At 59.8% G+C, this 22,105-nt stretch overlaps 3 protein-coding genes and 1 non-coding gene across 4 annotated transcripts; 2 read left to right on the top strand and 2 right to left on the bottom strand.

Moving 5' to 3' along the window:
- Positions 1-332: 332 nt before the first annotated feature.
- On the top strand, positions 333-5,541 carry BESB_045190 (glyoxalase family protein; the record flags this gene model as incomplete). The annotated part of the gene is made up of 6 exons (XM_029362970.1): positions 333-1,845; positions 2,276-2,649; positions 3,136-3,759; positions 4,090-4,155; positions 4,381-4,716; positions 5,095-5,541. The coding sequence occupies 6 exons, from the start codon at positions 333-335 to the stop codon at positions 5,539-5,541; spliced, it is 3,360 nt and encodes a 1,119-aa protein (XP_029220336.1).
- Positions 5,542-6,800: 1,259 nt separating this feature from the next.
- BESB_050730 lies at positions 6,801-6,872 on the bottom strand. The gene has a single exon. It is a non-coding gene; the product is annotated as a tRNA-Gln (tRNA).
- A 1,729-nt stretch (positions 6,873-8,601) lies between these two features.
- BESB_045180 (uncharacterized protein) lies at positions 8,602-18,203 on the top strand (the record flags this gene model as incomplete). The annotated part of the gene is made up of 7 exons (XM_029362969.1): positions 8,602-11,052; positions 11,217-11,303; positions 11,515-13,680; positions 13,951-14,035; positions 14,345-14,435; positions 14,923-15,996; positions 16,490-18,203. 7 exons carry the CDS (start codon positions 8,602-8,604, stop codon positions 18,201-18,203), a joined length of 7,668 nt encoding a protein of 2,555 aa, XP_029220335.1.
- Positions 18,204-20,431: 2,228 nt separating this feature from the next.
- BESB_045170 (uncharacterized protein) lies at positions 20,432-21,505 on the bottom strand (the record flags this gene model as incomplete). The annotated part of the gene is made up of 1 exon (XM_029362968.1): positions 20,432-21,505. The coding sequence occupies one exon, from the start codon at positions 21,503-21,505 to the stop codon at positions 20,432-20,434; it is 1,074 nt and encodes a 357-aa protein (XP_029220334.1).
- Positions 21,506-22,105: the final 600 nt, after the last annotated feature.

Genomic DNA, 22,105 nt, shown 5'->3' with positions numbered 1-22,105 from the left:
GAGGGAAGTCTGTTAGCAGGCGCGTCAAAATGACGGCGCGGCGGTCCCCAGCCGCGACGAAGTTGTTTTCCGCCTTCTTGTACCTAGACATCTGCTCTTCAGCCGAGTCGAGCACCAGCTATGGCTTTCCTCATGCCGCCTGAGACTGTATTACGCGGACTGCATGGGGGAAGCTGAGACCGTCAAACATGAAATGTGACGCATTCTCGGTTCCTTTACTAGGCTCCAATTTGCGCAGTGCGAGTCCGCCCACAAATTGGATGCACCAATCTGAAAAAACCAAGCTGCCTGTGACGTTCTGTAGTGACACGCATTCGAATTTCTCGCAGAAGATGAAAGACGAGACGTCAACCGCGAGGACGACTTCGCGTCAGTCCAGCCGGTTGTCCGCTCGTCTTCGGCTGCCAGGTGTGTTTTGCGCCCACTTCCACTTCCTCTGCTTCTTCGTCTCGCGTCTTGGCTTCTCCAACGCTGATGCTTCTAGACTTCTTCCGACAGTCATCACTGACGCCGCTTGGGCACCGAGTAACGGTTCCCGCGAGGCTCGGCATTCCGCGACAGACGCGTCGCCGCGGCACAGCCCGGTGCGCGCCAATACGCCACCATGGTGCAGCCAGGCGAGCACGCGCCCTTCTCTCTTTTCGAATCAGCCGGGGGCGAATCTCTCTTTGGCCTCCCTGTCCCGAGTAAATGGGGGCACGACAGCGTGCGGGAAAGATCCGTTGCCTCTAGGTGGACTAGATCGACTCCGCAGCGATGGCGGAGACCGGCTGCGACAAGTTTGTTTCTTGCCGATTGTGACTCGCGGCACGTGCACCGTCACACTGGCTAGGTCTGGGATGTGCAGGTGCCATGGCAGCCCGCGGGCAGCGGGGCGAACGCTGTCCGCACTGACCAACAGCAGACGAACGTTTTTTTCGACGCAAGGCCGCCGGCGTGCTGCTGAGCGACCGCGAGAGAGCTTAGTGCTTTCGAGTTTTCTAGCGCCGCCGCACTCGGATTCGGAGAGAGTCGGCGACGCGGCGGAAGCGGGTACCGAGATATCCGAACCCGTTGAGTCGCTAGACACAGAGCCCGACGCCAGTGAACCTTGCCTCAGCGGCGTCGAACTCTCCGGAACTGAGGAAAATCCATCAATGACTGAAGAGGAACGCGTGGAAAGTGTCGGTTCGCCCCCCGTATCTCCTGCGGGGGAAGTTTCAAGCCAGGCCGAAGGCCGCCGTCTCCTCCACTTCCGCCTCCGAGTGCGAAACCTGGAAAAAATGCTGAGGTTCTACACTGAAGTCCTGGGCATGCATGTACTGGGCTATGGCTTCACGCCTGCAGCTCAGAAAGACTCGGCGGCCGCGAGCACGAGCCCCGTAACTCAGGAACAAACGGTGGGGCGTCACAAACCGGCCGATCGGGAGGCAGGACACAGCGATGACGCTGGCGCTGCGGCGACGGACGCAGCTTCAGCCAAGTCCTCGCTTCGTCAGTCTCCGCCGCGCCCTGATGACAGCGAAGGGACTGGCGGAGAGGCGCAGGCGGATTCAGGCGAGAGCTCTCTGACCGGCAACACTGCAAAGTTCTCAGATGCCTGCCTGTCCAAGGAATCGAAAATTGTAGATCCAAACGCAGCTACACTCGACATACGGGATGAGGATGTCCAGCGAGAGACAGTGGAGGATCTCATTGCGCAGCACCGAAGGGAGACGTCACTTCATCCTCCGCACGTTTCGATCGGGAAGCAGGAGGGCGGGAAAGGCGCGACCACCACGGCTGCGTTACGAAGAGCCGCGGAAGCTGCTGAAAACGCAGGCCCTGTCACCGTTGTGTTGCTGGGCTATCCACCTTCCGAGTCCGGTGAGCAGACACACACTCCTTGCAGCAAAGTTTGGTTTGTGGCAAACACCGGAGCGCTGAAGAGCGGCAACGCATAGTGTCGCCGCTGTGTAGGGACTGCTGCCGCAGCCGTGGTGTTTCGCTGTGTATTTTTCGTGTTGGCCTCGAATTAGATTGGCTGTAAACCGCGACCGGCTTCTTTCTGCCTAGAGGATCCCCCTCCACCGTGGGCGACGGGACAGAGCTGACGGCATGTATTTCCATTTTTCACGGGCTGCTGGGGCCTGCTGGTGCCTGTTCCTTTTTGTGAAGGCAGGAGGGACCATCACATGGTCTGGCGGTCATGTGCCTCCTCCGCTAGTATAAACTCGATAGAGATTTCGCGTTTCATAGAAACACGCTAGTCTTGTTTCGCTTCGTTTTGCTTTTCCGCTGTCCCTCGGTGATACAGACGCCTCGTCCGCGTCTTGCGACCTCGACACTTTGAAGATCGAGCTCGTCCACGTGCCGCTCGTGGCAGATCTTTTGGAGCGTCTCGACTCCCAAGTCCAGTCGGAAGATGAGACAGAAGCGAATAAATTCCTCCATATCCTCAAGCAGCACATGATGGGGCTATCGAAGGACCTTCCCACAATCAATCGCGCCAGAGAGTTCGAGCGTCGCCGGAATCGCCACGATCGAGGATTTCACGGTTTTCTGGGCGTCACCGTGTGCCTCCCCTCCCTCGATGACATCACACACGAAACTGTCGAGGCACGCGGCGGCCGCCTATTCCAGCTTCCAGCCCAGCGGAAACTCGTGCCCTCAATGATTCCGGACGAGCACGTAAGATAGGACAATGAAAGGCTTCAGCAAAGTACTTTTTGATACCGATGCCTGCATGTGTTGAGCACGGGACAAACCGGAGTCGACGCTAGGCCTTGTTGCCAGGATAAACAAACCTGCCAAGAGGGTTGCCGCTCTGCTGCACAACACCAGTTCCTCTAGATTCATCAGAACTAATTATATTTCTCATAGAGAAAGTGAAAATTTAGTAGTTACTGTGTGTAACCTCGAGACGACGGTAAGGCATCGCGCTGCTTTCATTCCAGAGGAAGCAAAAGCTGTGACGATCCCCTCCGTAGAGATTCAGCCCTCAAGCTGAAGGGGCTAGGCATCGTTTTCCCGCAGTTCTCTCGACTGAGTAATTGCCTTACCATTCAGTAGTGGGCAGAGAATAGGCTCTGTCCGCGCCAGCGTTTCGAGACATCGATGAGGAGGCAAACGATCTGGATGCGGCAAACGAATTATGTGTTGTGTTTTGCTGTGCAGGCGCGGAAGGACATTTGGCTGCGATGCGCCTATCTGCTCGATCCGGAAGGAAATGGCATTGAACTGGTTGAGGCTCGCGAAGACAGCTCGGTCGGTCTTGATCCTGCCGCCGTGATGCGCGAGCACCAGCATCTCCAGTCTTGGGAGGCATACATGCATGACCAAGAGAGAGATGTGAGAATTCAAGAGGTTAAGCGCCAAATTCACTTGCTGAGTGAGCGGATCGCGAAACAGGAGAGGTCACACCCAGCAGGGACTTACCGAGTCCCCAGGAAGGGCGACGAGGATCTAGGGAGAGTAGGCACCGGCGCAGCAGACACTGACGCCGCCGCTGCAACAGAGGACGCATCCGAACGGCAACGTGGGGCGGAGGCAGGCACCCAAGAGGACAGCGACAGGGGGACAAACAGCGGAACCGCTAAGGGAGAAGACAATTCCCTTGAAGGGGAGGAGGAAGCACTGCGGAAAGCACTGAATATCAAGTCCGTGGGCGCTCCCAAGACTCCGCAGGAGCAACTGGAGATTCTGCAGGACGCCCTGGAGGCCATGCAGGCACAGGAAGCCACACGGCCTCGCCAACCATTTGTTCAGCTTCCGCCTTCCAGAGGCCCTTTTCTTCAAAAGGCAAGTAGTGGTTCACACGCTGTGCTTGTTGCACTAAGATTTTACCTTCGTAGCATACTTTCTACCCACTTCTCAGTGACCCGCTCTCTCCGCAGTGCATTGCTTGGGCAGTGGCTCTATGTGTTTTATCATGCAAAATAAAAACGCCATGCAGAATTTAATGTGCTACCTGTGTCTCTTGCGCGGGTGCGGATGATTGGGACATTGACACACACTGGGAAGTGCGTTGGAAGTGGAACCACAGGCCCCCCTCATCGCCTTTCCACCGACTTTTTTCTGCGGAACTAGACATGTGTGAATTGTGTCGACGGGGTCTCTGTGGCGCCGCAGGTGCGAGCCTACACGTCACGCATATTATTTGCAGATCAGTTCTACTGCAAGCAATTGAAGATGAAGGTAAGAGCCCGTGGATGGTGCTTCGGAGACATCAAGAGAACGAAGCCGGGGTAGTCTCGGTTTTCTCGAAGCAAGAAGCGCGTCATGGCTTCAGAGAATGGGACAGCAGCTGGGTAGGGAAGTAACGTAGTAGGGAAGTAACGTAGTCTGTTTTCCGAGCCACAGTGTATCGAACTCTCATGCGGCGAGGCGCGATTCGTGTACGGCGTGCGTTGCGTCGTTCAGGCTGTCAGGTACAAAAGCCACCTTTTCGAACGGCTCTACCCTTGGTCTCGATTTGCGGGGGTAAGCAAAACTTTCGGATGCCCCATGGCCCTCGACGCAGCGATTCAGCGAGCGGCGGAGAGCCCAGCGGCCGATCAGGCGGCGGACGCGGGGATTGAAGAATTCGCGTCCATGGAGAAGTTCGCGCAAGGAGGTGATAGTATGTCCCTCCCAGCCGAGTGGGAAAGCGAGAGTTCCACGGAACCTGCAAAAGCTGCAAGAAAGGTTTATGCTACGGAAGTCGCCGAACGAAAGGTTCCCCAACTCGAACTCATTTATGCTTTCGACGAGGATCTGGTAAGGCGTTGCGCTCAGACGACGTGATGGCTCACCTCACCACACGGTATCTCTGTTGGCGGTAGTGGGTACTCAGCCCACAAGGAAACACTTCACAGCAAACAGCAGGCCGCCCTCGACACAAGTTGCCTGGAGGCCCCAGCAATGGCGGGTGAAAAAGCGCACTGCTTCCCCGTCCACAGGGCCACACGCGCGGCGCAGGAGCGACGTGTTTGCTGAAGCCTTTCACGCAGCTACTGCAGAGTGCATATATTGGACCTAGGGGCAATAGTCATTGTTCGCACCTAGGTTTCTAGAGGTTTCAGCTCCGTTTTTCTGCAAGCAGCGTCTCGTAGCACTGGGAAAACGTGCGCCGAGATGTCCGACTGTGTCCTGCAGATCCGCATTCATCCGTGCTTCGGCTATCTGGCAGTGGGTGTCGACGACGTCTCGAGTGCAGTAGCGACACTTCAAGCCAACGCTCGTATGCGAAAACAGAGGAACAAGAGAAAAAACGACGAGGACGACGACGGTGATGATGAGGACGATGACGAAGCAACCACAGAAGCGTGCCGCACTAGCACCGGAGGAGACTGCAGTACGACGGCGCCTTCTTCACAAGGCGAAACTGTATCAGGCGAACAGGTAGAGGCGACAGCGACGGCCATCCGGAACAAGTTGAAAGCAGCGGGCTTTTCACTGGATCGGGCCATGGTTGAGGACAGAGACGGCTACCCGATTTTGCTCGTCAGCAACGAGTACGCCCAGCGTTACTATGCAGACTTACACGAGAATCTTCGTCGGCACCAGGAAGTTCTTCAAAAAGGTACAAACGGAAGAGAGTGATCTCCGACGGCTGGCTCGACAACCGGTCAGGCTGACCTCCCCAGTGGGCACTTACCTACAAAGACATATCAGGCGAATGGATGTCTTGATACTCCGCTCCGTCATAGCGCGGATCCCTCTGATGTTTGCTTGCCAGTCTGCTCGAAACGTGCAGCCTGGCGCTCACGCCAATGCACGAATATCGAAGTGACGGTCAACGTGAGATGCGTTTGTGACAGTACGAGCAGGTGACAGGGGTGCGGCGGAGGTGTAACGGCGCGATGGCGTAGGAACACAATACCCGTGTTGGTCAAGAGTTCAACCTTTCTGGTGAATCACTTGAAGAAATGCTCTTTCATCCGCTTGCGACCTGTCGGAAGTCCAGGTATCTGTATACTTTGAACTCTGATTGAGATGAAAACGCCGAACAATACCACCAATCGAGAAGCTAGAAGCCGCCTGTGTATATGGATGCCGCATGCGAATACTTGGAGCCCGCGGTCTGTTTCGGATGTTTCCTCCTCAGTTCGATGTCATGACCTCTTGTGAATGACGAATGGCTGCAGTCCGCACGCAAGTCTATCTCAGAAAACACTTCATGAGTGAAGATCCTGCACATAATTTCCCACGCGCGGACGCGTCAGTCACGCTTCCCAGAGCCATCGCTCCCAGACAAAAAAGGACACACAATTCAGTCAGTTTCCCGTCTTCCCTCTTTCTGAGCGAACTGCGAAACAAATAACCGCTTTGGTTGTTGTGCCGGGAAGCGAGTATTAACAGCGCGGGGGAGACGCGTTGATTCTACCTCTCGAGTCCGCGTGATAGAGCTCCATTCCAAATGAGAGTCGAACTGTAGCTGCTATAAACTTGACGTCAGCGGCCGGCGGCGCCCGCATAAGCTCCATCCCGCTCGATTGGTAACAGGACGATTGTTTCTCAGTAGCTTCATGCGCTGTACCGCTACTGCGGCTGTCTCGGTGCTCTGTGGAGTCAGCGCACAATGCCCCAAGCAATGAAAGGGATATATCGCGTTTTCGAGCAAAAAACAATCCGGATACTTGCGTTCTCTGTGTGTATGAAGTGTTGGTGCGCGAGCCATGAGAGCGGTGAGGCTCCGCTCAATGCAGCCGCACTTGGGGATGCCCTGGGTGCTCCCCTGTTGAAGCTTCACCCGCCGCCGGAGACACCTGAGAATGTAGACGCCAACAAGAAAACAGTAATGTAATCAAGAACATCCTGCCTCGCGAAATAGCCTAATAAGATGCCAGTCAAATGAAATAAGGTCCTACTGGGATTTGAACCCAGGTCGGCGGATTCAGAGTCCGCAGTGCTAACCACTACACCATAGAACCGCAAATTGGCGCAATTAAAGACTGCAAGCATTCTGCTGTACGCCGTATCTCAAAAAGTACCGTTGAGGACTGCACTTTTCCATTTTGAGGCATGGCGTGTTCGGGCCAGCTCTGGAAACCTGAGCACTGGAAGCAGGTCTATCCTTCGTCGTGTGACTACAGCACAAGATTCCATTCCCATGACAATATGGCTACTTTTTCCCAAAGAACTGGTGGGTCCACCGAGACCGTTAAGAAAGGGGCTTTCAAGGCTGGAGGCCGCTCGCGCTCCGCTGACAACTGACTCATATTCGCTCGCATGTCTGGATGCAGGCAGCCGCTGGACTGGCGGCTACCCAAGATGTAAGACAATCAAGCATCTCTTTCGTCAGAAGCAACAACATGAACGTGATACGCGGTTAGGGAACAGTTTTATTATTTCGGAGTCGGCCAGTCTGTGAAGCCAGGATGACAAACACATTGCGAAGTTGGTCGGTCTGAGAAGCCAGGCTGGCAAAACTTTGCCGAGTTTACCACAGGTGTGTGGTCTGCCAGCTCACCCACCCTTGGTCACGGCAGAGACTCATTCCCATGGGGGGTGGGAGGGGCGTGCGCATGTGCTCGGCACACACATGCGCTCAACATCCAAGACAAGAAACACTGCTTCTTATGGCATTAGTAACAACCATGCGAATTGCATCAAGGGCGCTGAGTCTCGTTCAATTTGCGCCTTAACTCATGACTGCATGGAACTGACATCCTGTGCAGCAACTGCTTTTTCGTTGGTCTTTCCTGCAGCCTGAAGCATGTTTTGTCCTGGAATGTTGCTTCTGGCTGGTTGCACGGCCTCCCGTCTGGCTTCATTCTTTTCGTAACAGCAGGCAGCCCCGTAATAATGCCTCTTTGCTATCCTAACTGTCAAGTCCTGGTTGCTGAGACAAGTTCCGAAACCTAGTGTTGCTGGTGGAAGCCACGTGTGCGTGTTCATGCCCGCCGTCAACAACTGTGAGGATTGCTGACATATGACGACAGGCCCCTTTCTCTTCCTTTGCTTCACAGCAAGTGGTATAAATCTACTCTTCCTGGCTGACGCTTACAGTAATGGTTGCGTGCATCCTGTTGTAGGGAACTGCTTTGCTTGTAGCAGAGACTGTAGAGAGGCTCCTCTGTACTTCGATGGTGCGATTTCGCGCATGGTCACACCCTTTTTTGGCCGCCAACGGCAATTACCCTTTCTCTCGCTGTTGTCGCTGTTTGTCTGCATAATTTTCAATGCGTATCTACGTTTATATCTTATCCTTGTCGTCTTCGAACGTCCCACGTTAGGATAGAACACCTGTTCACTCGTGACGGTCTGGTGCAAAGCATACGTGGTCAAGTTTGACGTTCACTTTTGCTCGGCAGATTATCTCTCGGAAACAGTCGCCAAAAAGTTCGCCTTCACGTCTTGCGACCGCGATGAGTTGACCTTCAGCTCCACGACCTGTATTTGGTGTCTTGGAGCACTCGATTCCCGCAGTTTCCACAGGGTATGAGCGCGGGTATTTTATGTGATATCCATGCACCTTCTCGAGCCCCTCACAACTGCGTTTCATGTCAAAGGCACTGTCGCTTGTGCGCAGCAACGCAAACGGGGCCCTTTGCGCATCGCGCATGCAGTCTGTCCGCCTCGTCATCGATCTCCAATCAGCGTCGCAGCCGTAGCCGACACCCTCGACGGACTGATGAAACTCGCCTTTGTCTCACAACGATGAACCGATGCCGGCCGCCCCCTCTCGTGATGCACCCGGGCACGACGAGCAGCAGCCCGTACAGCAGCGAGGATTTCCGATGTGGGACGACGTCCTCGTTCTCGTCGCCGACAGGCGTCCGCGGGTTTTCGGCTGGCGACCTCGCCCAGTCTAGCGGCAGCAATCCGTCTCCGCATCCTCTGCAGACCTCTCAGTCCAGCGGGGTTGACAGCGCAGAGACATCCGGATGGAGCGGCGCGTCCACCCACAACATTCAGTGGCCTGGCGCCCCCACGCCGACTGCTGCGGCGCGCCTCAGCTTCTCGCCTCTCCCCTCGCCGGCTCCTCTGCTTCAGCCTGCCTCAGGCGCCAGCTCCACGCAAGGCCCTGGGAGCGGCGCTGCGCAGGCCAGGGAGGCGCGAGTGCTTCCCTCTACGCATCCTCAGGCTTCGAGGACGGCAGCTGCTTCGCTCGCTGTCGCAACCAGCAGTTCGCAGCGCACGCCGCGTCCGCGCCAGTCGCCAGGATCCCGCGGCAGCCAGGAGCGTGAATCGAGTTTCGCTCTCGAGGAAGCGTCTCGCAGAGCGCTCACATCTTCGAGTCATGGGTCGCTACCACGCGTGCGGACTGATACGCCTCCGCGCGCTTCGGGCTTCGTTACGGGGGGCTCGCTGCGTGAGTTTTCGTGCGGTTTCGAGGGAGAGGACGCGCACGCGAGATCCGGCGGCGGCGCCGCTGGTGCAGCAGAATTTAGGACGCCGAACGATCTCCAGGTCGCACAGAGCCAAGGCGCCCGCGTCTCGCCTCGCGGTCCGTTTGCGGGCCTCTGTTCCCCCCCTTCGGACCTGCGGTCTGCACTCGACGCCGCGGCGCTGTCGTCCTCCGCCGTGGAGCAGAGTGGAGGCGTTGCAAAGCCTCGCTGCGCTCCGGTCGCGCCGGCGCTCCCATGTCCACGCACAGGGTCGTCGCCTCCTTCGCGGGACGCCTCCTCGCTGAGGAGGAGGTCTTCGTTGGAGGAGAGAGCGGAGGCCCCGTGCGCTGCTTCGCCGTCGCGGAGCCCCTCAGTCCCGGAGCTCTCCCCCCCCGCATGCTCAGAGGCTTTTACCAAATTGTATGGAAACTCTACGTCTCGGCCGACCCACGCCACCTGTCCTCCAGGCGTCAGCTGCCGGCGCTCGCCTCAGCCTTCACAGCCCCCCCCCTCGTTCTTCTCGGCCGCCGAGTCCTGCCCAAGACGCGCGTCCCAGTTGCGCGTGCCTTCCGCTTTCTCGCTGTGGCGTGGGCTGCCTGACTTCCGGCAGCTCCCCCCGCCGGAGGCGTCGCCCGACGGTGCGAGGCCGTCGCTCTTCCTCGGCGGGGAGGCGAGTTCGCTCGCTCCGCCTTCTTCCTTCTTTATGTCTCACCGAGCGTTCAAAAAAGCCTCGTATCGCCTTTCCGCCGTCGCCCTGGACGGCGTTCAGCTCAACCCCCAGTCCGATGTCCGCGACGAAGAGGGCTCCCACAGCCATCCGCGCGAGTCCCAAGCCTGCCCCGAGAAGCAGCCCGCGCCTCGCCCTGCTTCGTCCTCTTTTTCCTCTCCTTCTCTGCTTTCATTTGCGGGGCTCGACCCCCCGCCGGAACGCCAGTCACGCGTCACACACTCGCGCTTCGACGCCTTTTCTTCAGGCGACAGGGGTGCGCTGAGAGCCACTCCGCCACAGCCTGAAGAAGGCCATGGTCGCGGGGCGCGGAAAGAGGAAGGCGACGACGGGGAGCGAAAGGCTGCGCGCTTCCAGCCTCTTCGCCATCGCTCGGTGAGCGTCCCAGAGGCGTTTGCGCGGTCGCCCTGCGCCTCGCTCTCCGCTTCTACTCGCCTCCGCACAGAGAGCAGTCCGCGCCAGGGGGCGGATACGCCCGAGGACGGAGGGGGACAGCCCAGGCGAGCAGACGCAGAAAGGAAGCGCGGGCACGGCGCGTGCGACTGCGGCCGCGCCGAAGGGTTGGTCGCAGAAGGAACGCGGATGGCCGGAGCCGCCTCCGACGCAGACAGCCGCGAGAGGAGGGGCGGAGACCCCCTCGCAGGCGCGCCCGACCCGCGGAAGGAGCCCTCGAGGAGATACGAGGGAGAGAGGCTAGACCTGGAGCGAGGCGGAGACAGCCAGCAGTTCGACTTGGGGGCGCGAGGCAAGTTCAGCGAGTGCAGAGAGGAACCAGAGGAGTCGGAATCCTCGACGCGCGCGAGCGGAACTGGCAGCCACCGCGAGCACCCGGAGGCGAGCATGGGGGCCGAAGCTTCTCTGGGCGAGGAGGGACGCGAGAAGGGAGCTGATGGAGACACCCAGGGCGCCAGACGCGAGCCGACTTGCCTGCCGCCTCGCCGCTTGACGCACGAGGACCTCGATTGGTCGCGGAGCCGCGACATCGGCAGAGGGCGCAGCGCCCACGTGTACGTCGTGCCGCACAAAGTCTCAGACACGCGCGTCGCCGTCAAGGTATGAGAAAACACGCGCTGTGCTGCCACAGCCGTCTAACGCCCCGTATTCGGACTCTGTCCTCGCTGGGCCTCAAGAGGGCCGCTCTTCTCTCTTCGTTCCCGCTTACATCGCGTCTTGTCCATATGTTTTTCTGCCTTGTTTCTCTCTCGCGTTTCGCTCAGGAGGTTCACGTCGGCTGCTTCGATCTCTACCGGGGCCTGGACGAAGTCACGAAGCGAAACAGATATCAGCTGGCCTGCGAAGTGAAGGTAGGCGCAAGCGCTGTGCGCATACGCAGACAAGGAGAAAGTGCCTTGGCAGTCGCATTTGGTCCTGCGTCGATGCGCCTCCCCTCTTTCCTCTTCGGTGTCTTCTCTCTCTTGCCTCCCGCGGCAGCCTGTGTTTCTGGCTTTTCCCTCGCCCTCGTGTGCGGCTTTCCTCTCCTTTCACGTCGCCTCGCTTCTCTTTTTCTGCGCGCAGGCCCACCGCCTGATCTCGTATTGCTCCGACGTGGCGGCGCTCGCCTTCCGCCCTCCGTCGGCGCCTTCGCGGTCTGCGCCGCTGGAGTCCCCTGCCCTCGCTGTGCCGCTGGCTCTCGCTTCCTCGTCTTCGGCCGCCGACCCCGGTCGCCTCGCCCTCTCGACGCCCGGGGGCGCCTGCACGCCGCCTCCTCCGTCTTCGGAGAGCCCCGCGGACAAGCCTCTGGCTTCGCCCGCCCGACAAGAGGCCCTTCGCCCGCCTTCCTCCGCCTCGTCGCCCGTTTCTGCTCCCTCTGCGCCGGAGTCGCTTCCGGCGGCCTCGCCGTCTCCCTCGTCTCTGTACTCCGGCGGCGGAGGCGACCCGCCGCCTGCGCCGGGGGGGATCTCGCCGCCCGTCCGCCTGTCGTCGCTCTGTTTCCTCCCTTCTTCGGACTCGCTGTCGCCGAGTCACCCCTCGAAGCCTCTGCTCTCTTCGTCTTCCTTCTCGTCCTCGCTCCTGCCGCTGACGCCCTCGACGATGCCCAGTCCACACCTGCTGCCGCCCACTCCGCTTCAGAGCACGCAGGTGGGCGCGCTGTCGCCCGGCGTCTCTTCGTTCTCCGCATCCTCCTCAATTCCGTATGCCTCCTCCTCGCCCTTCGCAGTCTCCTCGAGCCCCCACAGCGGCGCGCTCGCCGCGCCCGCCGCCGCTCCCGCGGCGCCTTCTGCGTTTCCTTCGCCTGTTGGCGTTGGCTCGGCGGCCTCGCCCGCGACGCTCGCGTCCTCCGCGGCGGCGCGCCGTCGCCAGAGTGCCTCGACGGAGCGGGCCTCCGCGGTCCAGCCCTTCGCGCTCGCCGCGCCGCCCCTTTTGGCCTCCGCGCCGCCGCTGCCAGGGGGCGCCTGCGACGCCTCCTGGCTGCGGGACGACGCGCCGGCTGCCGTCTCCACGCCGACGCCTCAGTCCCCCGCCCTCACGTGTGCTTCGCTTCCTCCTGGGACCCAGCCCAGGCCGCCCGGTGCGCCCTGCTCGCAGAGCGAGGCGGCCGCGCCGCCGCCGCACTCTGCGCAGATTCCCGGCGCTCCCGTTCTTCCTTGGCGTTCGTCCTGTTCGCCCTCCGCGTCTCGCGACTCCGAGGCCCTGCCCCCCGCCGCCGCCCAGGAGGCGCTGGCGCGCTCGCCGTCGCTCTCGCCGGCGCTGCCTGTCTGCTCCGCTTCGCCCGCGGCGGCGCCCAGGGCCTCACCGCTATCGGGCGCGCTTCCATGCTTTCTTCTCCCGTTCCTCGGCGCGTACCGGTGGAAAAGCAAGCGAGGGGGCTGCGTCCACGTGGCGCTCGAGTACATGGACTACGGCACCCTGAGTGACTTGCTGAAGACTCTCAAGCGCCTCCGCGAGTCCTTCGTGGCGGGCAAGACCAGCCGCCGGGCGCTTGCGGGATTCGCCCCGGGGTTCCGCGCGGACGCGCGAAGGAAGAAGGACGAGGACCGCGCCGCTCAGGAAAAGAAGAGAGAGGATAGCCGAAGGTGCCCAGAGGAGCCGCGGGACGACGAAGGCTGCGAGACGGACTCCCCGAAGAGCGTGATCGCTCATGCAAAGTCGCAGAGAGATGCAGGTGGCGTGGCGGGGGCTCCGGTGAGAGTGGCGATGCACCAGACAGAGAGAAACCAAGAACGAAAAGACACAGGCGCGGTCGCTGGAGGCGGCGCGGCAGGGCGAGAGCTGCAGGGAAGGAGGAGGGAAAGCGGCGGCTCTCAGGACGTGCAGGGAGAGATGGGCGAATGCGCCAGGCGGGCAGAAGGCGAGCGAGCTCAAGCGGCCGCTGCACCAGCGCAACACAAGGCGAACGAGCGCATGGCTCTCTTGATTCCGCCGTGTCATCCTTCGCCCTCCTCCGCGTCCGCTCGTCCTCGCGCTGCCGAGGGCATGCAGGCGGAAAGCAGCCGCCACGGCTCAGGAGCGGAAGAGAGTCTCGGCGACGGGCCGCGAGGCTCCGCGAAGAGGGAAGGCGAAGCAGACGCGTGCGTCCCGCGGTGGATGACGCGCGAGTGGTGCGAAGCCCGACAGAAGGAGTGGGAGAAGAGGAAGCGAAAGAAGCAGCGACGGACAGATCTCTTGTTTTCAGAGAGACGCGCGGCGCAGGAGAACTCCGCGGGTGTTCCGGAGTCGATTCTGAAGCTCATCGCCTTCCAGGTGAGTTGAACAAACGGACTGAAGGAGTGTTTGCTTTGCACGTGCAGAGGAGAGGGTTCCGTCTCACACCTCATCCTTGAGGAAGAGGAGGAGAGACAGACGCCTATGCCGCCGTCTCCTCTCCTCTGTCGTGGACATCTTCTTTCCTTCTTTCTTCTTGCCCTTTGTAATCGCTCTGCAACCTTCCACCCAAGTGTTTGTCGTAGTCAGGTGCTTTCCTTCTTTTCGTTTGCGAATTCGTTTTTCGCGCCCTGCTTACTCCGTGATCAGATCCTCGAAGGCCTCGCGTTCCTTCATCAGCATCGGTGCCTGCATCGGGACATCAAACCGCAGAATATCTTGGTGAACAAGGAAGGTGAGTCATTCTAAATTTCTGTTCGTCGCCTCTGCTTCTGCCCTCCATTTAGTGAAGGGCCGCCTGCCGGCTTTCTTGCACGGTGCGGACCGCGTAGACTCTTCAGTCGACCTTCCGTCTTCCTTTTTATCGCCTGCATCTCCTCCTTGCGTTGCGCTCCCGCTCCCGGAGTCTTTTTCCTCGTTTTTTTCAGTCCACTGTCCCGCGCCTCTCTTCTCCCTCCCTTCCGCGTTCCTTTTACCTTTGTTTCGCGGGCAGACGCGCTGTAACTTGCGCTGCAACCTCTTCCCTCCGGTTTTTCGTCTTCAGGCATTGTTAAGGTCGGCGACTTCGGCATTTCGCGCTTCGTGGACCTGGAGAAGCAGGAAGCTCTGACGTTTGTTGGGACGGAGCTTTACATGTAAGATCATTTCCCCGCTTTCATCTATCGTATTCTCTCCCTTCCCCAGATTAAGGCCGCACCCGACTTCGTTCTCGATCTGTTGTCTTCTGCGTCATTTCAGCCTCTAAGCTGCTCTACGACGAAGAGCCGCAGAGGCCGCTCGGGTCTTCTCCCACAGCTGTGTTTTTTCGCGCTCTCATGTTTTCTTCTCGACTTTTTTTTGTTTTCTGAGAGTTTTCTGTCTTCTAGGGAAGTCTCTTCTCTTCCGCTTTCTTTCTTTTTTCTCTGCGTTTGAATTTCACTTGCGCACCTGCGCTGCGGCTTATCGCGCGTTCGCGCTTTCCGCTCTTCATGGCAGCTTCTTGATTCCACTCTGCGCACCCTGTCTCGTCACTTTCCCTTCCTATACTCTATCATTGATAAATTGACGGATATTTCTGTCGTCTCTATCTGGGCCTCCACGGTGCGGCGCGACTCTCTTTCTTGTTTCTGTGTCCTGCTGCAGGAGCCCCGAGCGCCTTCACCAGCATTTCGGGTCTGCGCATGCGTCGTCGTCTCGCCGGCGCGCGAGAGGCCAGAGCTCCCACAGTCTTCAGCCGTCCTCTACGCCCTACCCGCTGTACTCGTTTTCTCCCCCGGCCGCCCCCACTGCCTCTGCGTCTTCTGCCTCTTCCTCCGCGCCCGTTCTGCAGGCCCTTCCGGCGGACGTGAAGGCCTCGCCGCCGCTCCGAGGAGACTCTGGGGCGGCCAGAGGCGAATCGCTGCCTCTCCTCCCTGTGCAGCGGCCCCCGCGTGCGTCTGAGGGAGGAGTCCTAGCCTCCGCGGCCCGCGCGGAAGACTCTGAACAGGCTGAAGCAGCGCCGCGAGGAAGCTGCCAGAGCGACGCGCATGCGAAGGGGAGAAGCGAAAACGGAGACAACCCGAGGGCGAGCCCCAGCGCGTGGATCGCGGGCGCGTCCGCCCCCGCCAGGGGGGACAGCGGGCGACGAGGAACCGAAGAGAAGAGACAGGCCGCCCCAGACGACGCAGGGGGGGCGTCTGCACGAGACCAGACGCGAGCCGAAACTCCGCGTGTGGCTTCGTCTCTGGCGGCCAACGAGACTCTGGCGAGCCCTGCGCTGCCCTTTGGGGGCGGCGAGGAGGCGAAAGGCGAGCTGCGCTCGAGCCCCCGCGACCGGCGCGTCCGCGGCAAGCAGGACGGGAAGGAGAAGAAGAGAAAGAAGGTCGAGCGGAGCAAGAAGCGAGAGCTGTTTGCGGCCATGGAGGAAGATGAGCAGCACACGGGGACATATTCGTTTCCGTCGGACATTTGGAGCGTTGGCATTCTCCTCTTTGAGCTCGCCACGATGCAGCACCCCTTCCCCGACGGCTTACCCTGCGACCTGCGCGACAGCCACATCCTTTCGCTGCTTCAGACGCACCTTCGCGGTACGCAACACAGGCGGCGAAGGAGCTACGAGTTTCGAGACTTCCTCTTCAGCTGCCTGCGAGTCAAACCGGGAAAGCGCGCCTCCGCCGACTCTCTGCTGCTCCATCCCTGGCTCCTCGAGGGCATGGCGTCTCGCAAGCACTTCAAAAAGTACGGAACACGCCTTTCCGTTGCTCCCTGGAGTGTCTCACTGTCTTCTTGGCCATGTCGTTGCGGGCGTGATGCGGCCTTCAAGCGTCGTCGGCGCTTGGGTTTTTTCACTCCACGCGCAAACCTCTCAGAGATACTGCCGTCGCGCCCGGTGTAAAGTGCTCTTCGGCGCCCAGTTGATGCGCGAGATTCCCTCAAGGCGCCTCTGTTGTGTTGCTGTGCTCTCTCCTGCGCGCCCTTCGCGATTCGCTCTCAGTTGTTCTTTCTCGCGCAGGGCAGGGCCGCCTGCGGTGTGGTGCCTCGCGGTTCGCGTGTGCATGCGCCTGCTTCTTTCGTCTTTTTTGCGCGACCGACGCGCTCCTTAGTCGCCCTTTGTGATCGTCTGGCGGCCTAGCTGTAGCTCTGTCCCCTCTGGGCGCCGCGGCGCGGGTGTCTCTCCATGCTCGCGCCGCTCCGATCGAGTTTTGTCTTCTGTCTTCTTCTCTCCTCACAGGTGGATTGCGCAGGTCTACCGCCGGGCGCCGTCGCTTCAGCACTTCGTCACGCCTGGACTGGGGGCGGGCGGAGTGAGGAGCCGCCTGCAGGAGGACGGCGAGAAGAAGGTCGAGAACAGACTCCAGAAAGCGGCGAAAACGGGTGATGCGACGGCGAGGGAACGCGGAGAACTGGGGCAGGGCGAAGAAGGCCGAAGGGAGGCGCTGACGGATACGGGAGACTTGGGGGCACCTGCGGAGACGCTTGAAGCGAGAGGAAACGCGGCGATGCAGCGAGGCGCCACCGAAGGCAACGCGGGAGCCGTGGACGAGTCCAGCGGAGCGCACACAGGAGGTGATACAAAAGGACCTCATGCTTCAGAGAGGACAGCGAGCGAGGGGGAGAGGACAGCGAGCGAGGGGGAGAGGACAGAGACCGAGGCCGAGCGCAGGATTGAAGACACAGGTGGCAGCGGCAGCGACGCGGACGCCAGGCGTCCAACCAAGATAGAGGCGAGAGGGAGGATTTCTTTCTCGGCTTTCGTCCAGTACGTGCCTTCGGGGGAGAGCTCTTGCTCCGAGTGTTCCTCGCCTCGCTCGCGCGCATCTTCCTCTTCGGTCTCCTCCTCGTCGTCCGAGACCTCGTTCGCCTCGTCGCCCGCGACCTCGTTCACCTCGTCGCCCGCGACCTCGTTCGCCTCTCTGCCATTCCCGTTGGAGGCGCCCAGCCTCCCGGCAGCAGCCCCCGAGGCGCCGCGCGGACTGGCGGCTGACGGCTCGCGCTCCTCTGAGGCTCCTTTCGCCTCACCTGCCTTTTCTGTCGCGTCTTCTTTTTGGTCGTCAAGCTCCGCGGCGTCGTTCCCGGCGCAGGTCGTCGCAGAGAGCGCGCGCGGAGTGGGCGAGCGGGGCGTCGGGCGGCGCGTGGAGACTCGCAGGGGGTCTCAGCCCGAGCGCTTTGAGGGCCTTACCAACGAAGCGGAGAGACACTTGCTGCACCGCTGCGTGCGTCGAGACGCGCCCGACTTTGTCTTCTCGCTGACGCCTCGGGGTGTGTCCCAGCTTGTTGGTAGGACCGGCGAACTGTGGAACGGCGAGGCGCGCGACGAGCTGCCGCGCGAGACGAAGGAGCAGCGGTTTCTGCGGGCGCCCTGCGGAGATCGACGACGCGAGGAGGCCAGCAGCAGCTCGTCGTGCGCGCCAAGTCCGCTGCTACCGTTCGAAGGGGACTTGCAGGAACAACTGAAAAGGTACTTCTCCTCCTTCGCCCCGCCGGCGGCTCCGTACCGCCGCGACCCACGCGAAGAACCGCCCGCTTCCGCCTGGGCAGGCCCCAGCGCACGCGAGATCTTCGAGGGCAGACTCGCCAGCTTGCCAGTCTTCGCCGGCTCGCCCGCCCGAGCCTCGTCGCCCTTCGTGTCTCCTTTCTCCGCGCCCTCCGTCTCTCCGTCGCCCCTTCCTCCTGTCTTCCCCTCGATTCGCGGGTCGGCCTCCGCGTCAGCCGCTGCCACCAGGGCGCCGCCCTCGCCCTTCGCTTCGCGACACTGTTCGCACGACCCGCGATTCGTTTCGCCCTTGGCCTTCCCCTCGCCCGTCAGCATGGGGACTTTGTCCTCAGGCCGCTCTTTGCTGGCGACGTCGCCGGTGCACCACCCTGGCTTCAGAGACTTCGCGCCGTCGCCCGTGAGAGGCGCAGCGGAGCTCGGCGGAGAGAGAGAAAGCTCTCGAACACTTTGAGCGGGGACAACCGACGCTCGTCGCGCTGCTTCCCCCCTCCGGAGGCCCGCGCGGCGCTTACTCGCCTTTTGAAAAAGGGTTAGCCACAAGGTAGCAAAGAAAAAATCTATCGATTGCGGTCTTCTCCTCTGCGTCCTCGGGCTTTTGTTTCTCGCGGAGAGACAGGGAGGGCGAAGAAATCTCATGACCTCCACGGCATCTTCCTCCGCTTGTCTTGGCGCCGCATGCGATTGCCAAAACGCCCCTCGCCGTCTCTTTTTTTGAGTCCGCTCGTCGCGTGATAGGAGCCCGCACCTATGCCGGTCCCAGACTTTCGCGGTAGTTCTGTCTCTCTCCGCCTCCTTTTAAGGCGCGCGCTTTGCGCCCTCAGAACTACCAGTGTCTTTGCAGGCGACAGAAATGCATAAAATGCAGGCCGAGAAAAATGAATGCTGGCCGCCCCACATATATAAATATATATATATACATATATATACTTGTATAAATAGGTGTATGTATGTGAAGTTGTTCTGCGTGCACCAGAGTCGGGTGGAGAGGCGCATCTTGCATTCCGTTGACGAGAAGCGAGACAGGGCCATGCGAGAATGTGAGCTCGCATATATATATATATATATATATATTCATCTGTATGTATAGATATCATGCCGTAGGCTTGCTGGCGTTGTGTGCGTTGGAATAGACACCTGGTGCACGCGTCCGTCGGCGAATTGTTTTTCATGCCCTCTTGTCGCTTTTTAAAACCCACGAGACAGGTTTCTGTGGAGGCAGAATGCAGTGGTATTCGCAACTCGCTACCGCCCCTCCTCCTCTCCTTCTTGCGATTGCTTGCCGCGCGGAGCGCTGGTCTGTGGTTGGGTGTTTTCTCTCGCTCGCGCCTGCTGCAGCGGGCACGATGTATTCCGAAACGAAGCAAACGAGGCTCCTAGCAGGGGCTGTTCCGGCAGTGGCGCGCCCGCCCCCCCTCCCCTTCGCGCGCCACCTCCTTCATCTCTCCTTGCTGCGTTCCTCTGTTCTTTCCGTGCCTTTTCTTCTCTGCGAATCTGCTTGCTGTCGCCTTCGCTTGTCCTACATGTAGTCGGAGGGCGCTTGGCCTCCTTTTCGTCGCCCCTTCTCAGGCTTGTTTGTTTCCCCGTAACGTGAAACTCGCCCTCCCGCTTGTCCACGTTTGTCTTTTCTAAACGAGCGCATCATCAGACGCCGTCTCTCTGGAGCTGCATTTTGTTCGACAAACGACAGGCGTCTCGCGTCCTGTTCGCCAGCTCCAGCATTTGGAAGGACTGGAAGTCCCCTGCGGTGGGAGAGAGGCACGACTTGCGATCTCCACGGCTGCTGCCCTCGCGGCAGGCTCTGGCGCGCGCTGTCGACCTGCTCAACAACGGCATCGCGCTGCCTGGAGCTGAGGCTGCAAAAAAGTCGTGTTGCATGCAAGCATGTAAGTGAACGCAGACCTCGCGCTCTCCGCCGGCAACCTCAGAACCGGCCGACGTAGAGAAGACGCGATCAACCGAACAACAGCTCCTGTAGCGCCAGCGCGCAGCGCCGCGCAGAGGAGCGACAGACACGTCCCTGCATCTACCTGACGCGCGCCTCAGTGACACCGCCCTTCGTTCGCTCCCATCTCACATAATGACATATAGATACGCATCTATGCACCTATATGTGCATATACACTCACATATTTAGATATTTTTATGTGATGTTGTCTGCGAGACCATCGCAGAGTTGTGCGGCAAGCATGCCGTCCAGAGCGGCGAGGAATGTGCGAGTTAGCAGACGAGAGAGTTGTGCCTTCACCGCGGCAGCGCCCACGACATACGCGGGCTGAGATAGTGAGGCTGGCGGTTTCAACAATTAAACAGGAAAGGAGACAGGTTAACACGTCCGCGAGGGGCGAGATGCGACTCGCTCCTTCAGCACACCAGCGGATCTCTCGTGTATCCTCAATTCTTCCGCGCTCATTCTTGGCCACTTGCCGCCAAGACATTCATCGAGTCCACACGAAAGTAAGACACCACATGGACGAGCGTGGAAAAGGCGTCCAAGAAGTAAAAAGCCCGACGAGATAAAAAACCACAGATGTGACACCTGCGTACGAGAAAGGGATGCAGAGAAGGGACAAGATGGACAGGAACGCGGGAAGGCTTGGAACGCAGGAAAAAGAGAGTAAAAAACATGAGGAACACCAACAGAGAGAAGGCATCAGAGACTGTCAGCCAGATGCAGACGCACTACGAAGAAATCCCCTCTCTTCTTTTGATCTTTCCTAGAAGGACCTGCATGACATTCCCCATGACGGGCTGTCCCCTCTCTGTTCTCGCTTGCAGCTTCTTCCGCTCTTTCCTTCTTCGCGCCTCCGCGACTTTTCTTTCTTCCTCTCTTCTCGCGCGCTCCTCTTCCTGTTTCCTTCTGCGCACTTCGTGCTCAGCCTTGCGCCGCGCAGCCTCTTCCATAGCTTTTTTGAACGGATAGAAGACTGCGGAGCCAGAAGGCGCTGCAGAGCTGTTTTGCCTCGCGCGAGATTTACCGGTCTCCTTTTTCCCAACATCCTCTGCGGGCTCAGTCTGTGCACCTTCTTCCTTTTCTTCGTCTTCCGCACCTTCGCGTTCTTCGACACCCTCCTCGTCTTCGTCGTCGTCCTCGTCTTGCTCGTCGCCAGAAGGCTCCGAGGCAGGCTCCATCAGTTTCTGTCTTTTCGCCCGTTCCCTGTCTTCCTCTGTCTGCCTTCCTGGTCCTCCTCGCCTCTTTCGGCGACATCTCCCTCCGACGTCGCTTTCGGATTCTACCTCTAGTCCTCCGGCGTCGCTGTCGTCCTCCTTAGCTGCACGCGCGGATTTGAGACGCTCGGCGGGTGTTTCCGAGTCTGGCCCGTGCTTCCTTTTGGCGTTTTTTCCGTCCCCCTTCACCCTGTGCTCCCTCCGACTCTCTCCAGCGACGCAGTCGGCGACGGCGGCCTCAGGTTTTTTCCGAGTCGCATGCAACGGGTCGAGGAGGCGCTGGAGGAAGGCATCTGGGTCTTCCTCAGCATGCGATGCGGCCGCCCGCTTGGCTCCAGAGTCGCGCTCGGCCGAAGAGACTTCGGGCTCTTCCCTGCGCCGCATTCTCCACAGAGCTGCAGACGCCTTTACATCCTGGATCTTTTTGAACTTCTTCCACCGTTGGCTCTTGTCTCTTAAGTTCACCCAGACCCGCTTCTTTCGCTTCTTGCCGCCTTCACTCGCGTCTTGCCGCTGACGCACAGGCCCCTTCTGGCCGTCGCGCGGCTTCCTGCCGCCTCTGCCCTCGCCGCCTGAGTTTGGCTTCATTGCCGCATCTGCAGGGATCAAGATTGTTGAGAAGAAAAGACAGCTTAACGGAAAAAGGGCCAAAAACCACCGCGTGGCACCATGTGTTTGGGATCGCCGCAGTCAAAGGACTAACCCGGCGGCCGGTTCCGGGAGGCACGAAACTGGAAAGGCGATTACCTGAGTTTGTAAGCTCGGAACGAAACAGAGAGCTGAACATAAAACGAGCGCGCCGCCTTACCATTCCAGGAAACAACACATCGCAGACGGCTTTGCTGGTGGGACTGCATGCCCCTACCCGATCGCGCGTTCAAGCGCTCAGCCAGCGGAGGGAGGTGATTGGGCCGGCAGTCTCCGATGAAGGCTCGACCGAGTCACCAGGAAAAGCGTGTGCCCACTGAATAGCAGGAATGTATCAAAAGCTGTTGACCGAAAATCCGACAAAGGCAGAGGAACCGTTGTGCAGCGCATGCGAACCGCGTGGATTGCATGCCACAAGCGAGGCATTGGCACGGGGGCCACAGGAGGCCGTGGCGGACTGAAACTAAACAAGTGACGGCGCCACAAAAGTTTTCTCATCGAAATCGAACCGTGTTGTCTTGCCCCGCACCGCCTCATGCA

Source organism: Besnoitia besnoiti, chromosome III (genome assembly GCF_002563875.1).
Source record: "Besnoitia besnoiti strain Bb-Ger1 chromosome III, whole genome shotgun sequence".
Taxonomy (NCBI): Eukaryota; Apicomplexa; class Conoidasida; order Eucoccidiorida; family Sarcocystidae; genus Besnoitia; species Besnoitia besnoiti.
Note: the sequence above shows the minus strand (reverse complement) of the source record. Positions and strands in the feature narration are given on the sequence as shown.